Source organism: Cavia porcellus, unplaced genomic scaffold (genome assembly GCF_034190915.1).
Source record: "Cavia porcellus strain 051 isolate PalLab524CR breed Dunkin Hartley unplaced genomic scaffold, mCavPor4.1 scaffold_15, whole genome shotgun sequence".
Lineage (NCBI taxonomy): Eukaryota > Metazoa > Chordata > Mammalia > Rodentia > Caviidae > Cavia > Cavia porcellus.
This window is the reverse complement of record NW_026947498.1, coordinates 51,921,184-51,933,883: the sequence shown is the minus strand read 5'-3', so window position 1 is coordinate 51,933,883 and position 12,700 is coordinate 51,921,184. Positions and strand designations below refer to the sequence as shown.

The 12,700-nt window shown below is 34.4% G+C and overlaps 1 protein-coding gene across 5 annotated transcripts in view; it reads left to right on the top strand.

Annotated features, from left to right (window-relative positions):
- The window catches only part of Cblb (Cbl proto-oncogene B), a 217,242-nt gene that overhangs the window by 186,242 nt on the left and 18,300 nt on the right, over window positions 1–12,700 (top strand). For 4 of the 5 annotated variants that reach the window (XM_003469289.5, XM_063224893.1, XM_063224892.1 and 1 more), the window contains exons 14-17: window positions 3,030–3,176; window positions 6,195–6,292; window positions 6,409–6,540; window positions 9,516–9,647. In XM_003469289.5, coding sequence (XP_003469337.2) covers window positions 3,030–3,176; window positions 6,195–6,292; window positions 6,409–6,540; window positions 9,516–9,647 — 509 coding nt within the window. The remainder of the gene's footprint in view (window positions 1–3,029; window positions 3,177–6,194; window positions 6,293–6,408; window positions 6,541–9,515; window positions 9,648–12,700) is intronic. The other variant, XM_063224895.1, reaches the window with a different exon arrangement.

The following is a 12,700-nucleotide window of genomic DNA, read 5'->3' as shown; positions in this document are numbered from 1 at the left end:
GCATTCGAAAATACCTGTGCCAGTGCAAAAATTTACCTACTTTTTTGGGGAGGAGGGGGGTTACTTCTAGTGTGTATATCTAGAAAATGAATATATCTCATGGAAGGCTCAAAACAGCTAATGCAAAGTGAATTTAACAAGATGTGCAGGTCAGAGACAGGATGGTGTTACATCTTTTGGAGCAACTGTCCCAGTGCATTACTAACATTCTAACTCTGGAATGATAGCCACAGTGGATGTATGATGATATATAGAACCAACGGAGTGACAGGCTTAAATAGTGGGGTGTTTTACTTGACACTGGCCAACTAGAATCTATACTACTTTATTCCACTGATAACCTAAAATGGCTCCTCAGATTAAATCTAGTAACAGAAGTTGTTCCAGGTCCCCTAAATTCGAATTGTTTGATGCTGCCAAAAGTAACATACATGAAAAGAGACTAATTCTAAATGTAATTATGTTACCATCATTTAGTGCAGGTAAAATTGAGACTACTTTGTGAATGATTTTTGTAGAAAAAAAAATCTCTCCTATAATTACAAATAACATAATTATTTACATTAGTTTAGATGTATCTTTGGTATTTTGTGTACAATCTCATCTTACCTGTACCTTTTTTGTTTTACTTTTTGTCATATAAAGTGCTTCTCTTTCTTTTCAAAACTGGATAGAATCTTTAAAAAACTGAATTGTGTATAGTACTGAATAAAATGTGCTGAAATATTTTCAAGGAGTAAGTATTTTTAATCAAAGAATATACAGTAATTGAACATTTTAAAACAAAATAAACTAGAACATTAGAATGGTGAAAATGGAATATAGAAGCACTTTTGCATACTTAGATGCAAAACCATTTGACTTTTTTCCACTTGTAGATGTAATTTATTTATACCAACAATCTGTAACTGGCAAGTTTTAGCAGTAATCCCTTATTCCATAAAATACGAGATAATTTTTTTTTCATTTTATTGAGAAATTATTAATTAGCAGCAGAACAAAAGAATGAGTGAAATGCACCTCATGCATTCTCTATAAAGGAAGATGAAACACAGAATTAGGTACAAATGTTTTTCAAACTTTTCATTCATAACTAATAAAGTATTTCGTTGAACCCTCTTAAAAATCTTCGGAGACCACTTATGGTAGATAGATATTAGGAAATTCCTGACATTGATGTAGGTTATTTATTTTTTTTTTTACCAAAAGTGCTTTTTTTTTCCCATTTCTTTGTGTAATACATTCTTAAATTGCATTTTTAAAAAAGATACATGGTAAGTAAAAGTATGTTAGGGCCTAGAAAGGATGTATATAGTTCTTGTTTCATTTGGTAATAGAACCTATTCTGGTCCTTAAGTTTGCTAAATTGATGCCTGTATTTATAAAAATATATGGGAATATTTTAAATCCCTGGTGTAGTGTCAGTACATCATCATTTTGTAGCTGATGCACTTACCTACCTCCAGTTGGAAAGCAAATCTCCCAGGGTTAAACTATAGTAGATAAACCTTGATCTTAGTTTATGGTGTGGGCTTTGACATCAGACCCTCTACCACTGTACCACTGTTGATTTGATTTTGCCATTAATGGTCACTTGGATTTTATAGTAGCTCTAACCAGAATTCAGAAATCAATGTTGAAAAATTCTTCAGAGGAAAGAATCTTTGAAAAATCTTGAAAATGTCTTCTTTTAAACTTTCTGGAAACTTAGATATGTGGTTGAAACTCAGAAATTTTATCATTTCAAAATATCTCCTTGTAATCTGCATAAAGAAAAAAACCTATAAAATTGCTTTCACTTTAGCCCCAGGTCGGGCATCACTAGTTGAAAATCTGAAATCCAGAATGCTCTAAAATCCATAACTTCTTGAGCATCGTGTTAGGAATGCTTAAATGGTAAAGTTTATATAGGTATTCCAAAATTTGAAGAAAAAAAGAAATCCGAAGTCTGACTCACCACTAGTTTAAGGCATTTTGACTAGGGAATACTGCATCAAAATAAAAAGGTTAATTTAGACTTGGTGACTTTATATACCAAAGGCCTCTTGCTCCCTGTACAGAAGGTGCTGCAAAATTGCAGTTAGATTTTTTTTTTTTTTTTTTTTTTTTTTTTGCGGAACAGACTTCTCAGGACATGCATCAAAGACATTTGTATTTCCAGTGTCTTACAAACTAATTGGTTGTCTCATAGTCAGGTTGGGTTTGTGCATTTCTGGGTTAGCATTTCTCATTGGCATCAGCAAGAGAAATTCTAGTAGCAATAGTGGTGAAAAATAAGAGGTTTCTGCTTGCTTTTGCTTTTTTTTTTTTTTTTTAATTTTACTCAAGTGAGTAGGTAAAATACTTGAAAATTTCTTCTGGGGTCAGATGATTGATTTACTCTCTTACTCCCCTGGGAATTTAAACTGTAAACATAATAATACATGCTAAGGACTTACTTCGCAAGTTCTTTTAATATCTTCTTCTAATTATTCCATTCATTTTTAGTTCTTAGTTTGTATTGAAAGGAAGAATATAACAACTAGAATTAGCACTTCACAGGAGAGTTAAATTTCAGTGGAATAAATGAATTTATAAGTAATATTCAAAAGAAACAAAATATTTGACCTTTCTATAAAAACTTCTATTAACATAAAACTACTGCCATCCATTTATATAATCTTACTTTACCCCATTTAAGTTAAATTGAAGCAAAATGTTAATATTTTAATAGCTTCCATTTGAGTACTTTCATATATTTTCTCTTACAACTGCAAGACCTTTTCATTTTATTTCACAGGTTGCTATTTTTTTTTCTCATCATTTAAAGTTATGAGAACACTTTTATCCCATCAAGAAATTCTTAACAAAAAAACTGCAAAGCCTTTCCGTTTGTATTTAGTAGAACAACCACTCTGATGTAATTCTGTAATTGAAAAATGAAGATAAGTGAAAAGTGGTCTCTTGGTTTGAATGTGTCACGTCAGACTTTCCTCTTCCAGATACGTGTGATTCTTAAACTAGATTGGATTTTCTTTTTCCCTTGGTAGGTGTACTGGTCCATTAGCAAATTCTCTTTCAGAGAAAACAAGAGACTCAGTAGCGGAAGATGACGATGAATACAAGATTCCTTCATCCCATCCAGTGTCCCTGAACTCACAGCCATCTCATTGTCATAATGTAAAACCTCCTGTTCGGTAAGAATCGGGCAGCTCTGCGCCATTTACATCTGCATAAGCATTCTCACCTGTGGGGTCTGTTTCTGTGTAGTTGAATCACATATTTGGCTAACATCTTTGATTTTCTATTCAGTCTCCTCTTTTTACAATCTGTTTTCTGCACTGCATTCACAGGGTCCTAAATGTAATGGGATTTTTTGTTATTGTATTCCCAAAAGCTCCAGATTATACTCTGAACAAAACTGTGGCTATTACATATAATCCTCATTAATGATACTTTTTAAGAAGCCGTTTTAATGTATTTTGTGACTTCCAGTCACACATCATGAAGAAAACTTAGTGTGGAGAAACAGCGCTACAGACTTCCTTTGGGTTTTTCTTTATGATGTAGAGACTAGTAGTTTATTTTCATTTCCCTTCTTGGGGAAGCCACCCGCTTCTATTCAGTTTTTAAATTGAAATAAAACAACAACAAAGTTACTTCTCTGAACTGATTCTTGATCGAGTTCTAGTTCACCTTCCCTTGGGTCACATAAGCGTGTACTCTACTTTTTGTGGTCCCCCGCCCCCATGGTTTGTTCTCTAATGTGGATGCTCTTGCTCTGTGGTGTGACAGTCACATTGAAGTATAGTCAATAATGGTTGGTTATGTGCTGAAATACTATTTTGCCATTAAGCAAAAGCATGATTCAGCATGTGTGCAGTTGAATTGGTAAAGAAATACTTGTGTATTTTTTTAATCTTGCTAACATATATGAGCCACTTTATGATCAAATCTCAGCTTCAGAACAACTTTCTGAGTTCAGTTCCCAAGTCACTGTCCTGAGGCTGCTAGTCTTCCTGTCCAGCATCTCCTGACTGAATGAGGGCTGTTCTGACTTTGGGTGCCGTTTCCTTTCCAGGTCTGATCAGTTAACTAAAAACATTTTATGAGTGACAAGTTTCCTTCTTTCCAGATGAAATGACTAAATGTGGAGTTTTGTTTGTTTTTGATACTAGGGGTTGAGTCTAAGATCTTGTACGTGCTAGGCAAGCAGTCTAGCATTGAGCCAAGTACATAGCCCTTCTTAAAATTTTTGAGACAAGTGCTCTCTCAAGTAGCCCAGTTTGGCTCCGATTTGTGATCCTCTTGTCTTAACCTCCTGAGTAGCTGGGATTACAGGTGTGTACCACCATGCCCAGCCGAAAAGTGTTTTAGTGCCTCTTTTCAAGTGTCTCACTGAGGCAGAAAATGAAATACAATACTAGGAAAAGAAAAATCTTTGTTGTAAGCAGAGTTCTGACTTAATAACTGAAGCTGCTTAGAATTAGCAACACTGCAGACTTACTAACTAGGATTAGTAAACACTGCAATCCAGGATTTCATTTTTCAAAGTAAGAACCAACATACTGCTAGCTAGCTAATTGTTGGTATTAAGAAATTTGTTGATAGGATAGAATCATTGAAAAACAAACAGATTGAGAAGCAATTTGTTGTATCGGAAGAACCAAATCTCTTCTGATCTGTTAGAGAAAAAATTTACTCCTCATCAAATAAAAATTGTTACAATTGTTCTTCGGTTTGGCTCTTACACAGATGTATAGTAATATTTAAAATCTCAAAAAGATTAAGCCCTTCGTCTCCTTGGGAGTCTTAATGTTTTTATTGCCAGACAAAAGAGGGGTATAATTTTAATATGTTAAATTTTAATTTTCACATTGTAGTGGATGAGATTTTGATGGCAGGCCTCCTGAATCCTGAAAATAAATTTGAATTATAACCGCCATTACTATCTTTCAACTGATATAGAGAAGTAGTAAATGTTGATCGTCCTTAACCTTAATTGTAGGGAATTCTTTATCTAATTTTTTTTTTAAAGTTGATGGCTATAGTGTCATCTTATGCCCTCTCTAAAGCACTCTTCAGCCCAAACAATTCCTTTCCCTGTGTGTTTTCCCCCTTTGAAACATGAGAGGAAATAAATTGTCAATACATAGAAAAAAATGAAATGGTAAATGAATAATTCAATTCAGTTGCAGTAAAAAAAATCCATCATTATTATGAAGATTCAATACACGATAACTATTTTTAAATGAACCATGTCTGGCTCCTTAAAGAGAAGTGGCCACCAGAGAGAATAGAAATGAATTTCAGATGAAGCAATCTTGCAATATCTATTCAAATATCCGTGATCTCCTCCATTATGTATGTACTTTGACTTTGCTCTAAAAATTCACAGTAATTCAGAGAAGAGTAAAATGTAAGCTTCACTCTGTCACTCTTCGTTAGATGATTGTTACACAGCTAGATGCTGAAGGCAAAGTATGCCCGGCACCTTCTATTCCTACTGCTGTTTTCCTGAGTTCAAGGTATGGCCCCAGAGTATCGGTGCCAAAAACAACATAGATGTGTTTCTAGTGAATATCATTGCTTTTTATAAACACCAGAGTTTAAATGCTAGTTGTATAATCGAGGCCTTTAATAAAGGCGTATTTCTAGAGTGTCAGAGACCCAGAATTTATTCATGCTGAGTATAAGCAATAGTATTGCAGGCTCTGGGTCTTCAGATATTCCTGTCAGAATTTAATGGAGTTACTGAAAGCTAATGTTTCACTTTTGTGGGCTGCAAATTTTATTAAAAATCTTAAGTTACATAAATAAAAATAGTAATGCCATCAACAGACAGTGAAGTTGTTGTAAATGTGTATTCTTTGCCTTAGCACTTACTTCTTTTTGACTTGAAAAATTGGGCTAGATACTAGTTTCACAGCATTTAAACTATCAGCAATTTTTGTGGCCCTCCAAATTTTTAGTTTCAGTTTAAAAAATGAAAGAGGAAAACTGTTTGTCTCCTAGATATTTCCTTCTGATTTTTGAAACAAAGGGAATACCACCTAGCTACTATCAGTGATTCTTCTTCCAGAAAAGATGCTGTATTTATTTTCAAACTTCACTATAGATACAAGGATGCCAGGCTTCTCTATGCACCTCACTCAAGGGAATTTAAAATAGACCCTTCAGTGCTGATCTGATCTGTCCTCTGATTTCTGTTCTAGGTCCTGTGATAATGGTCATTGTGTATTGAATGGAACTCACGGTACGTCTTCAGAGATGAAGAAATCCAACATCCCTGAATTAGGCATATATTTAAAGGGTAGGTATAGCATATATTCTCCTTTGTGGTCTGCACTGTAATGGTCAGAACTTAAAGGCAAAACTCTGTGCCATTGTTGTACTAACAATACAATAAGGTTTTGTGTTATCCTCTAGGGGATGTTTTTGATTCAGCCTCTGATCCAGTGCCATTATCAGCTGTCCAGCCGCTGACTCGGGACAGTCCAAAGCATGGCTCTTCGCTCAACAGGACACCCTCTGGTTATGATCTGCTCCTGCCTCCTTTAGGTTAAAATCTTTTAAAAACATTTTAAGTACCTTTTCCCTTGCCTCTTATGTGCACATTTGCATTGTCAGAACCCAGAGTTCGATTCCTGGGTTGTGAATCTACCTGATACTAGGATGGGTTCTCTGGGTGATGATGTGACCATTACTGTACCTAGATAATCACAATGATTACATATAAAGTAGTTTTCATTAAGTCACAAAATTATGGGTGGTTTTGTGATAATTTTTATGCTTTTGTGTATGACTGATTTTTCTATAGTACAATTCTTTTGTAATCAGAATAATAGTAAATCAAGATAAATAGTGGTTAGTTTCTCATACAATTCTTTTAAAACTTAAAAAAAAATGATGGTATAAAAACTGGTCATCAATTAGGGTTTTATAAAATTTTTTCTTACATAATAGATGAACCTTAAAAACACAGGCACATCTTCTCTTCCCCTGCCCTGGTGTTCTTGCAGTTTTGAAGTGATGATTTGAAGATTTAAATTTAATAATTCTAAATAAATGTGAATTTTTTTTTCGTCATTAAGTGACCAAATTCTCACTAATGCTAACTAAATTATGGAAAATGATACACATATTTGTAGAAAACTATGAATTTTGATTTATTCTTACTATTAAAAATATAACACATCCAAGGAAATTCACTTTGTTTCACATTATAAATAAATAATGTGTGTTTGTGTATGTATACCTGTGAAGGTACAGTTAAGCATGTATCTGTGATGTGATCAAAAAATAGGAATTTAAGTTCTTAATTTATCACAGTAAAATACACATTGCCATTAAGTTTCCCTGAAATACTCCCCTTCTTGGCTAATACCCTCATCACATCATTCTTGCTATGTTCTGAAGCCCTTCTGGAAGAGATTTTATTGAGTGTCTCTAGTTACACTACTGATTCAAAACGTTGACCTTTCTTGGTCATTTTGATTTAGAAGAAGAGCCAGAAGTTACACAGTGCCACATCCTATGAATAAGGAGAGGACACACTGTTTTCATAAGCTTGCCTTTCCATTGGATGGCACATGGCAACAGGATTCACCAATTTCAATCACACTTACAAAGATGCTTATAAAACAACTTCAGCCCTCTTTGAGAAAGTAACAAGAACCAGGGAATAAGTGTTTGAAGTGAAGAGCTGAATCTTCAGGGTGATTAATGGCAGTGTAATGTGTCTTTTATCATAATACCATCTTTATTTAAATGTAGATTACATTTTTCGATTAGCCCTTGTATCTTTAAGTTGGCTGGTTCCAGTGTCAGCAATTTTAAGCAGAAACTTCCTTCATTTTACAAAGCACTCCTGTGGCTTCACCGTAACAGAGTATGACACATGTGAAGGTCTATTTATAAACCCTTCTGAATTATCTGTTAGGTCACTAGAAATATGAATCAACTTTTGTATTTGCTCATAAACACTATTTTCAATTGTGGTGTCTTTTATTCCTATTACTTCTGTAGGTCAGGGCTTTAGTCTCACTTACATTACTTACACCTGGGTGCTAACACAACATTGTCTCAACTTGTCCTGCACATTGGCTCTTGACCCATGTCTTCCTGACCTAGATCGCCCTTTCTGTGGAGATCTAAAGGAATTTTTCTTATTTTAAATTTAAATAGTTGTATGTGCTATCCTCCTTGGATAATTCACATACATACTGAAATTTATGACTTCACTCTGTCCTGCCTCTAGCTTTTCTTGTCCATTTAATTTATTGTTCATCATATTCACTCAGCTTGGAAGACCCCATCCTTACATTTCATGAATACATGTTTCAAGCCCTCTGGTATTTTAGGGTCTCCACCTATTCAGCAATTCATGGAATGCCCCTTGTCTGCATTTCTCTTTTCTTTCAGTGTTTTTCTCTTTTATGTGACCAACCACATTCCACCTGTGAATCATACCTGTGAAGATTTTCTTTAGCTTCCCTGATGGAATCAGAGTTTCTTAAATCAGAGCCTTATGATTTTGATCTTTGTGTGTATCAGTTACCTAGGGTAATGTCTGATATATAAATTTTGAACATGGTAACATGACAGCTAATGGTGGAATGGTAACAAGCTCACCTGTATCTTCAGATATTTTAAATTGGCAAAGTATTTTGACGACTAAAAGAAAATACTCTATGTTTTTGTGAGGGAAGCTCATTGAATGGTAAAACTATTTTTTAATGTGTCTTTATGCTTAAGTTACTCATCTTAAAAACATACAAATATTTATTATGAGAAGTAGATATTTTCTTTATTTTTCTAAAGAATCAAAGATAAACTGACAAAAATAGGAAGTTGTAACAAGGGAACGTAAAATTACAGTATACTTTATACTTACTAAAACTGAGAGATAATCAAATATAAGTATTAGGTTTTTAGACCACAAAAGGGGATCTATATTTAACTGTTCTTTAGGGGGGAAAAAAATACATTCCTGTGCTCTAAGAGCGTTTTTTGTGTATTTTTACAATAAATGTAATATTTGCAACATTAGTTTAAATGAATTAAAATTGAGTGCAAAAACTTTATGGCTAATCTAAGCCATCCTTTGACATTAAATCATACGTGCATGATGTGATTTTCTAATTACAGGCTGTGAATTCTTTGTGTTACACAGAGAAATCTATTTTGATGGTGGGAATGACGATAATTTTTAGTTCAATGTTCCAGTGCATTAATAATTTAAAGGTTACCGATGAACTATGGTATAACCTATTTCATAACTTTCAATGCTGTTGTGTATAGAAAGGCATGGGATATAGTGGCAGTTTAAGAGAGTATTTGAATGTGTGTTTTTCTGTCCAGATACGCCTACAAAATAATTAGATCTCATTATCAAAGTCGGTGAACTTCTGAAAAACCCTGGCAGTTAAATTCTTTATAAGCAGCAAGAGAAAATCACTCACTGCTTTTGCTTGATACTGAGTGTTTCCATTCATGAAGTTCTGCTGTTGATACTGACCTTTCTTTAAATGCAGGTGAAGATGCACTCCCCCCATCACTCCCTCCTCCTCCGCCTCCTGCAAGGCATAGTCTCATAGAACATTCGAAACCTCCTGGCTCCAGTAGCCGACCATCCTCAGGTCAAGACCTTTTCCTTCTTCCTTCAGGTAGGAAAACAAAGCCAAAGAAAACTATTCACCTACAGCAAAAGTATTTCTAAAACCATTGCTGTTGAATGCTTGTTTGTGATTCTTGAGCCCCCACCACCCGAAGAGAAAAGCTTGCATTTGGGTAGGTTTGTTTGTCCATTGATTTAGTGCCAGAAAATATTAAGAACGTGGCAAAAGCAACAGGGAATTGTAGAATTAGAAGCAGAGTACTAGAGCATCCAGTGCACATAGTATCTGAATTTAACAAAAGGCATCCTGAAAAACCAGAGTGGCTAAATGAGCTCAAAGTAAGAGGGATAGAATTTAGGCTTTGCATCCCCAACTGTACCAACTATAATTCTTTTTCTAATAATAGTTTTTAAATTTTAGGTACACCATACTGTCATAATTTTATTTGAAACAAAGATACTGGTAAAATACATTACTATATCAAGGACAGAAATTTTCTCTGAAATAGCTCCATCTTGTTATTTTATAATGATTTGTGTGTCTACTCAAACTGTTGTTCTTCAAGGGCAAATTAATATTTTCGTATTAATATACTTTTAAATGTATTGAGTTATACAAATAAAATTGAAGACACAGTAGACTTTACATTAATTCCAATAACCAGAAAATAGTTGGAGCTGCTGATACTAAATGTCTTTTCTATCCTGTTAGTGACAGTGTGCTCTGTGCTCTGAAATGTTTTGCCTCTAGGTGTGGTTTTAGTAAAATGTAAAGTTTAAAAAAACTTTGCTTTATATTTCTGTGTGACATCAATCATGAAAAACTTTTTAAAATGCTGTTTTTATTTTGGCTACCTATATTTCTCAGTGAAAATCAGGGAGTATTAACCATAATTATTTCCCTTAAGTAATTGTCTCTTTCAGCATTTATTTTCCACTTTTTAAAAAACTTTGGTGTACTAATTTAGAAAGTCTGAAGATATTTAATGAGATGCAAATTATGGTTGTATAACTGTATACATAGTTTTATTTTCTAAAAGTGGCTTATTTTCATAATTCAATATGTATGAATCAGTAATCATCAGTAAATATTGAGCTCGCCACTGTCTCAGTCAGGCTGCCACCTGCCTCCCAGGGCTTAGGATCTCCATTCGGTCCAAGCAGGAAGCGTGGATAAATCACCTGCTAGCCTTTACCATGTAGCCTTCGTATCAACTGATATATTTTGGGGTTTTTCACTTATACTAGCTGAAACCTTTGCTTTTACAAGTGGACTTTGATTTTGAATGAAATAGTTCTGAGTGACTTAAGCTTTGCTGATGCTACGTTCTCAATAGTTTCGCTAGATTCCTATAATGTCCTGAGAACCTTTTATAAATGTGACATTTTTCCCAGTAGATGAAGTCTCAGTGTAGTTGTTTCTTTTAAAATAAAGTCAGTGTTGCAGTGAGATAGCAGGGAATATTTTATGCAGATGCCCACTTTTGCCTGTTTTTTTTAATTATAAAATGTTTTAAGTCTTCATAATTTTATTACTCATTGACTTACACAAAATCATCGTAAATTATCTCTCAAGATTAATTGCTGCAAAAATTAGTACTTCAGGGGCTGGGGATTTAGCTTAGCGGCATAAGTGCCTGCCTTGCAAGCAGGCAGTGGTGAGTTCGATCCCCACTACCAATAAAAAGGAAAAAGACCAAAAAAAAAAAAAAAAAAATTAGTGCTTCAGACTGAAATCTACCTCTGTCTTTTTATCTAAAAGAAAGTTATGGAAATCACTTTATTTCATTTGTACATTTGCTTGTTTCATTTTTGGTTGATTGTCCAGCAGCTCAACAAGTCAGGTAGCCCAGACCGTGAGGCTGGGGGTGTGATAATGGCCCCACTTTCTAGGGCGAAGAATTGTCGTTCTGTTCCCAAGAACACTGATATTCCTTCCTACCCACACTTCTAAGAAAAATGGGGAAATCTTTTCCATTCCAATTTTTCATGCTATTAGCAAGACAAATTTCTAGTCTGGCATCAGATCCTGTAAGATCTTCATTGTAGTGTTTATATTTTATTTAATTTAAAGTCATACATATTAGCTCTCTTGCTTTTTAAAATAAATATTTTAATTGTTTTATATAATATCGTAGAATATTAAGGTTTCCTGTGGCTCATAAATAAGCATTTGAGTATAACTTGGCAAAAAATTAATAGATTACCTAAAAATTGTAGATTTGTGTGGCAGCTGTTCTTTAATTTAAAAATTAAACTTCATGAAAGAATATCCTCTTGCTGCTACAGTTGAGTTCATTAGAGTTAGAATCTTAAAAGGAAAATAACGTGCCAAACTAAAACTGAGCATCTGACTACTGGTTTGCCCTGCTACTTAGTCTATGCAGTCTTATTGTAGTACAGTGATAAATGTTTCCTAAGCATTATTAAGATTTGGCTTCCTCCAGGAAATTATTATTCCTAAAGACTTAAGATAGCTGGGTTAGAAAAAGTGGTTGGATTTTCTCATGATGATATATGAAATTCCTGATTAGATCTGCCCACTGACTTCTTTATAGTTACAGTTTTCAAATGACAGGGTTGTCTTTCTGCAAAGCAACCTCCTAACTCCTGTAGGAACAAGGAGAGGAAGCCAAGCAGAGCCGTGAATGTGGTCCTTCCTTTATCTGGTTTCTGTTTAGGCTTTCATACAAGATATCCTTTGGCAAAGTAGCAGTGCCCATTTCTGTACAGGAGTCGTTTCTTTGGACAGGATAATCATATCTTAACAAAACCTGGAGTTCTCAACAAAAGCTTCATGCTTTTTTGTCATTTATGTTTTGTTCTGTGATACAAAAAATCATTCTTTTTGTGCCGGTGGGCTGAAATAGGAACCCCTTCTGCCATTCCATGCCAGGTCTTGTGCTTGAGGAACAAAACAAGGGCCAGCATTTCAGCTTGCTGCTTCTCTTTTTTGGATATCTCTGTGAAGTGTACAAAACTTGAACAGCACAGTGGCACCTTATGCCACCTTTCTTTCAGTATACCTTTAAACCAAGAATTTCTTTGGAAGTCCTTATCCAATCTCAAAGTCATAATTCAACTCTCAGCAACTGACAAAAT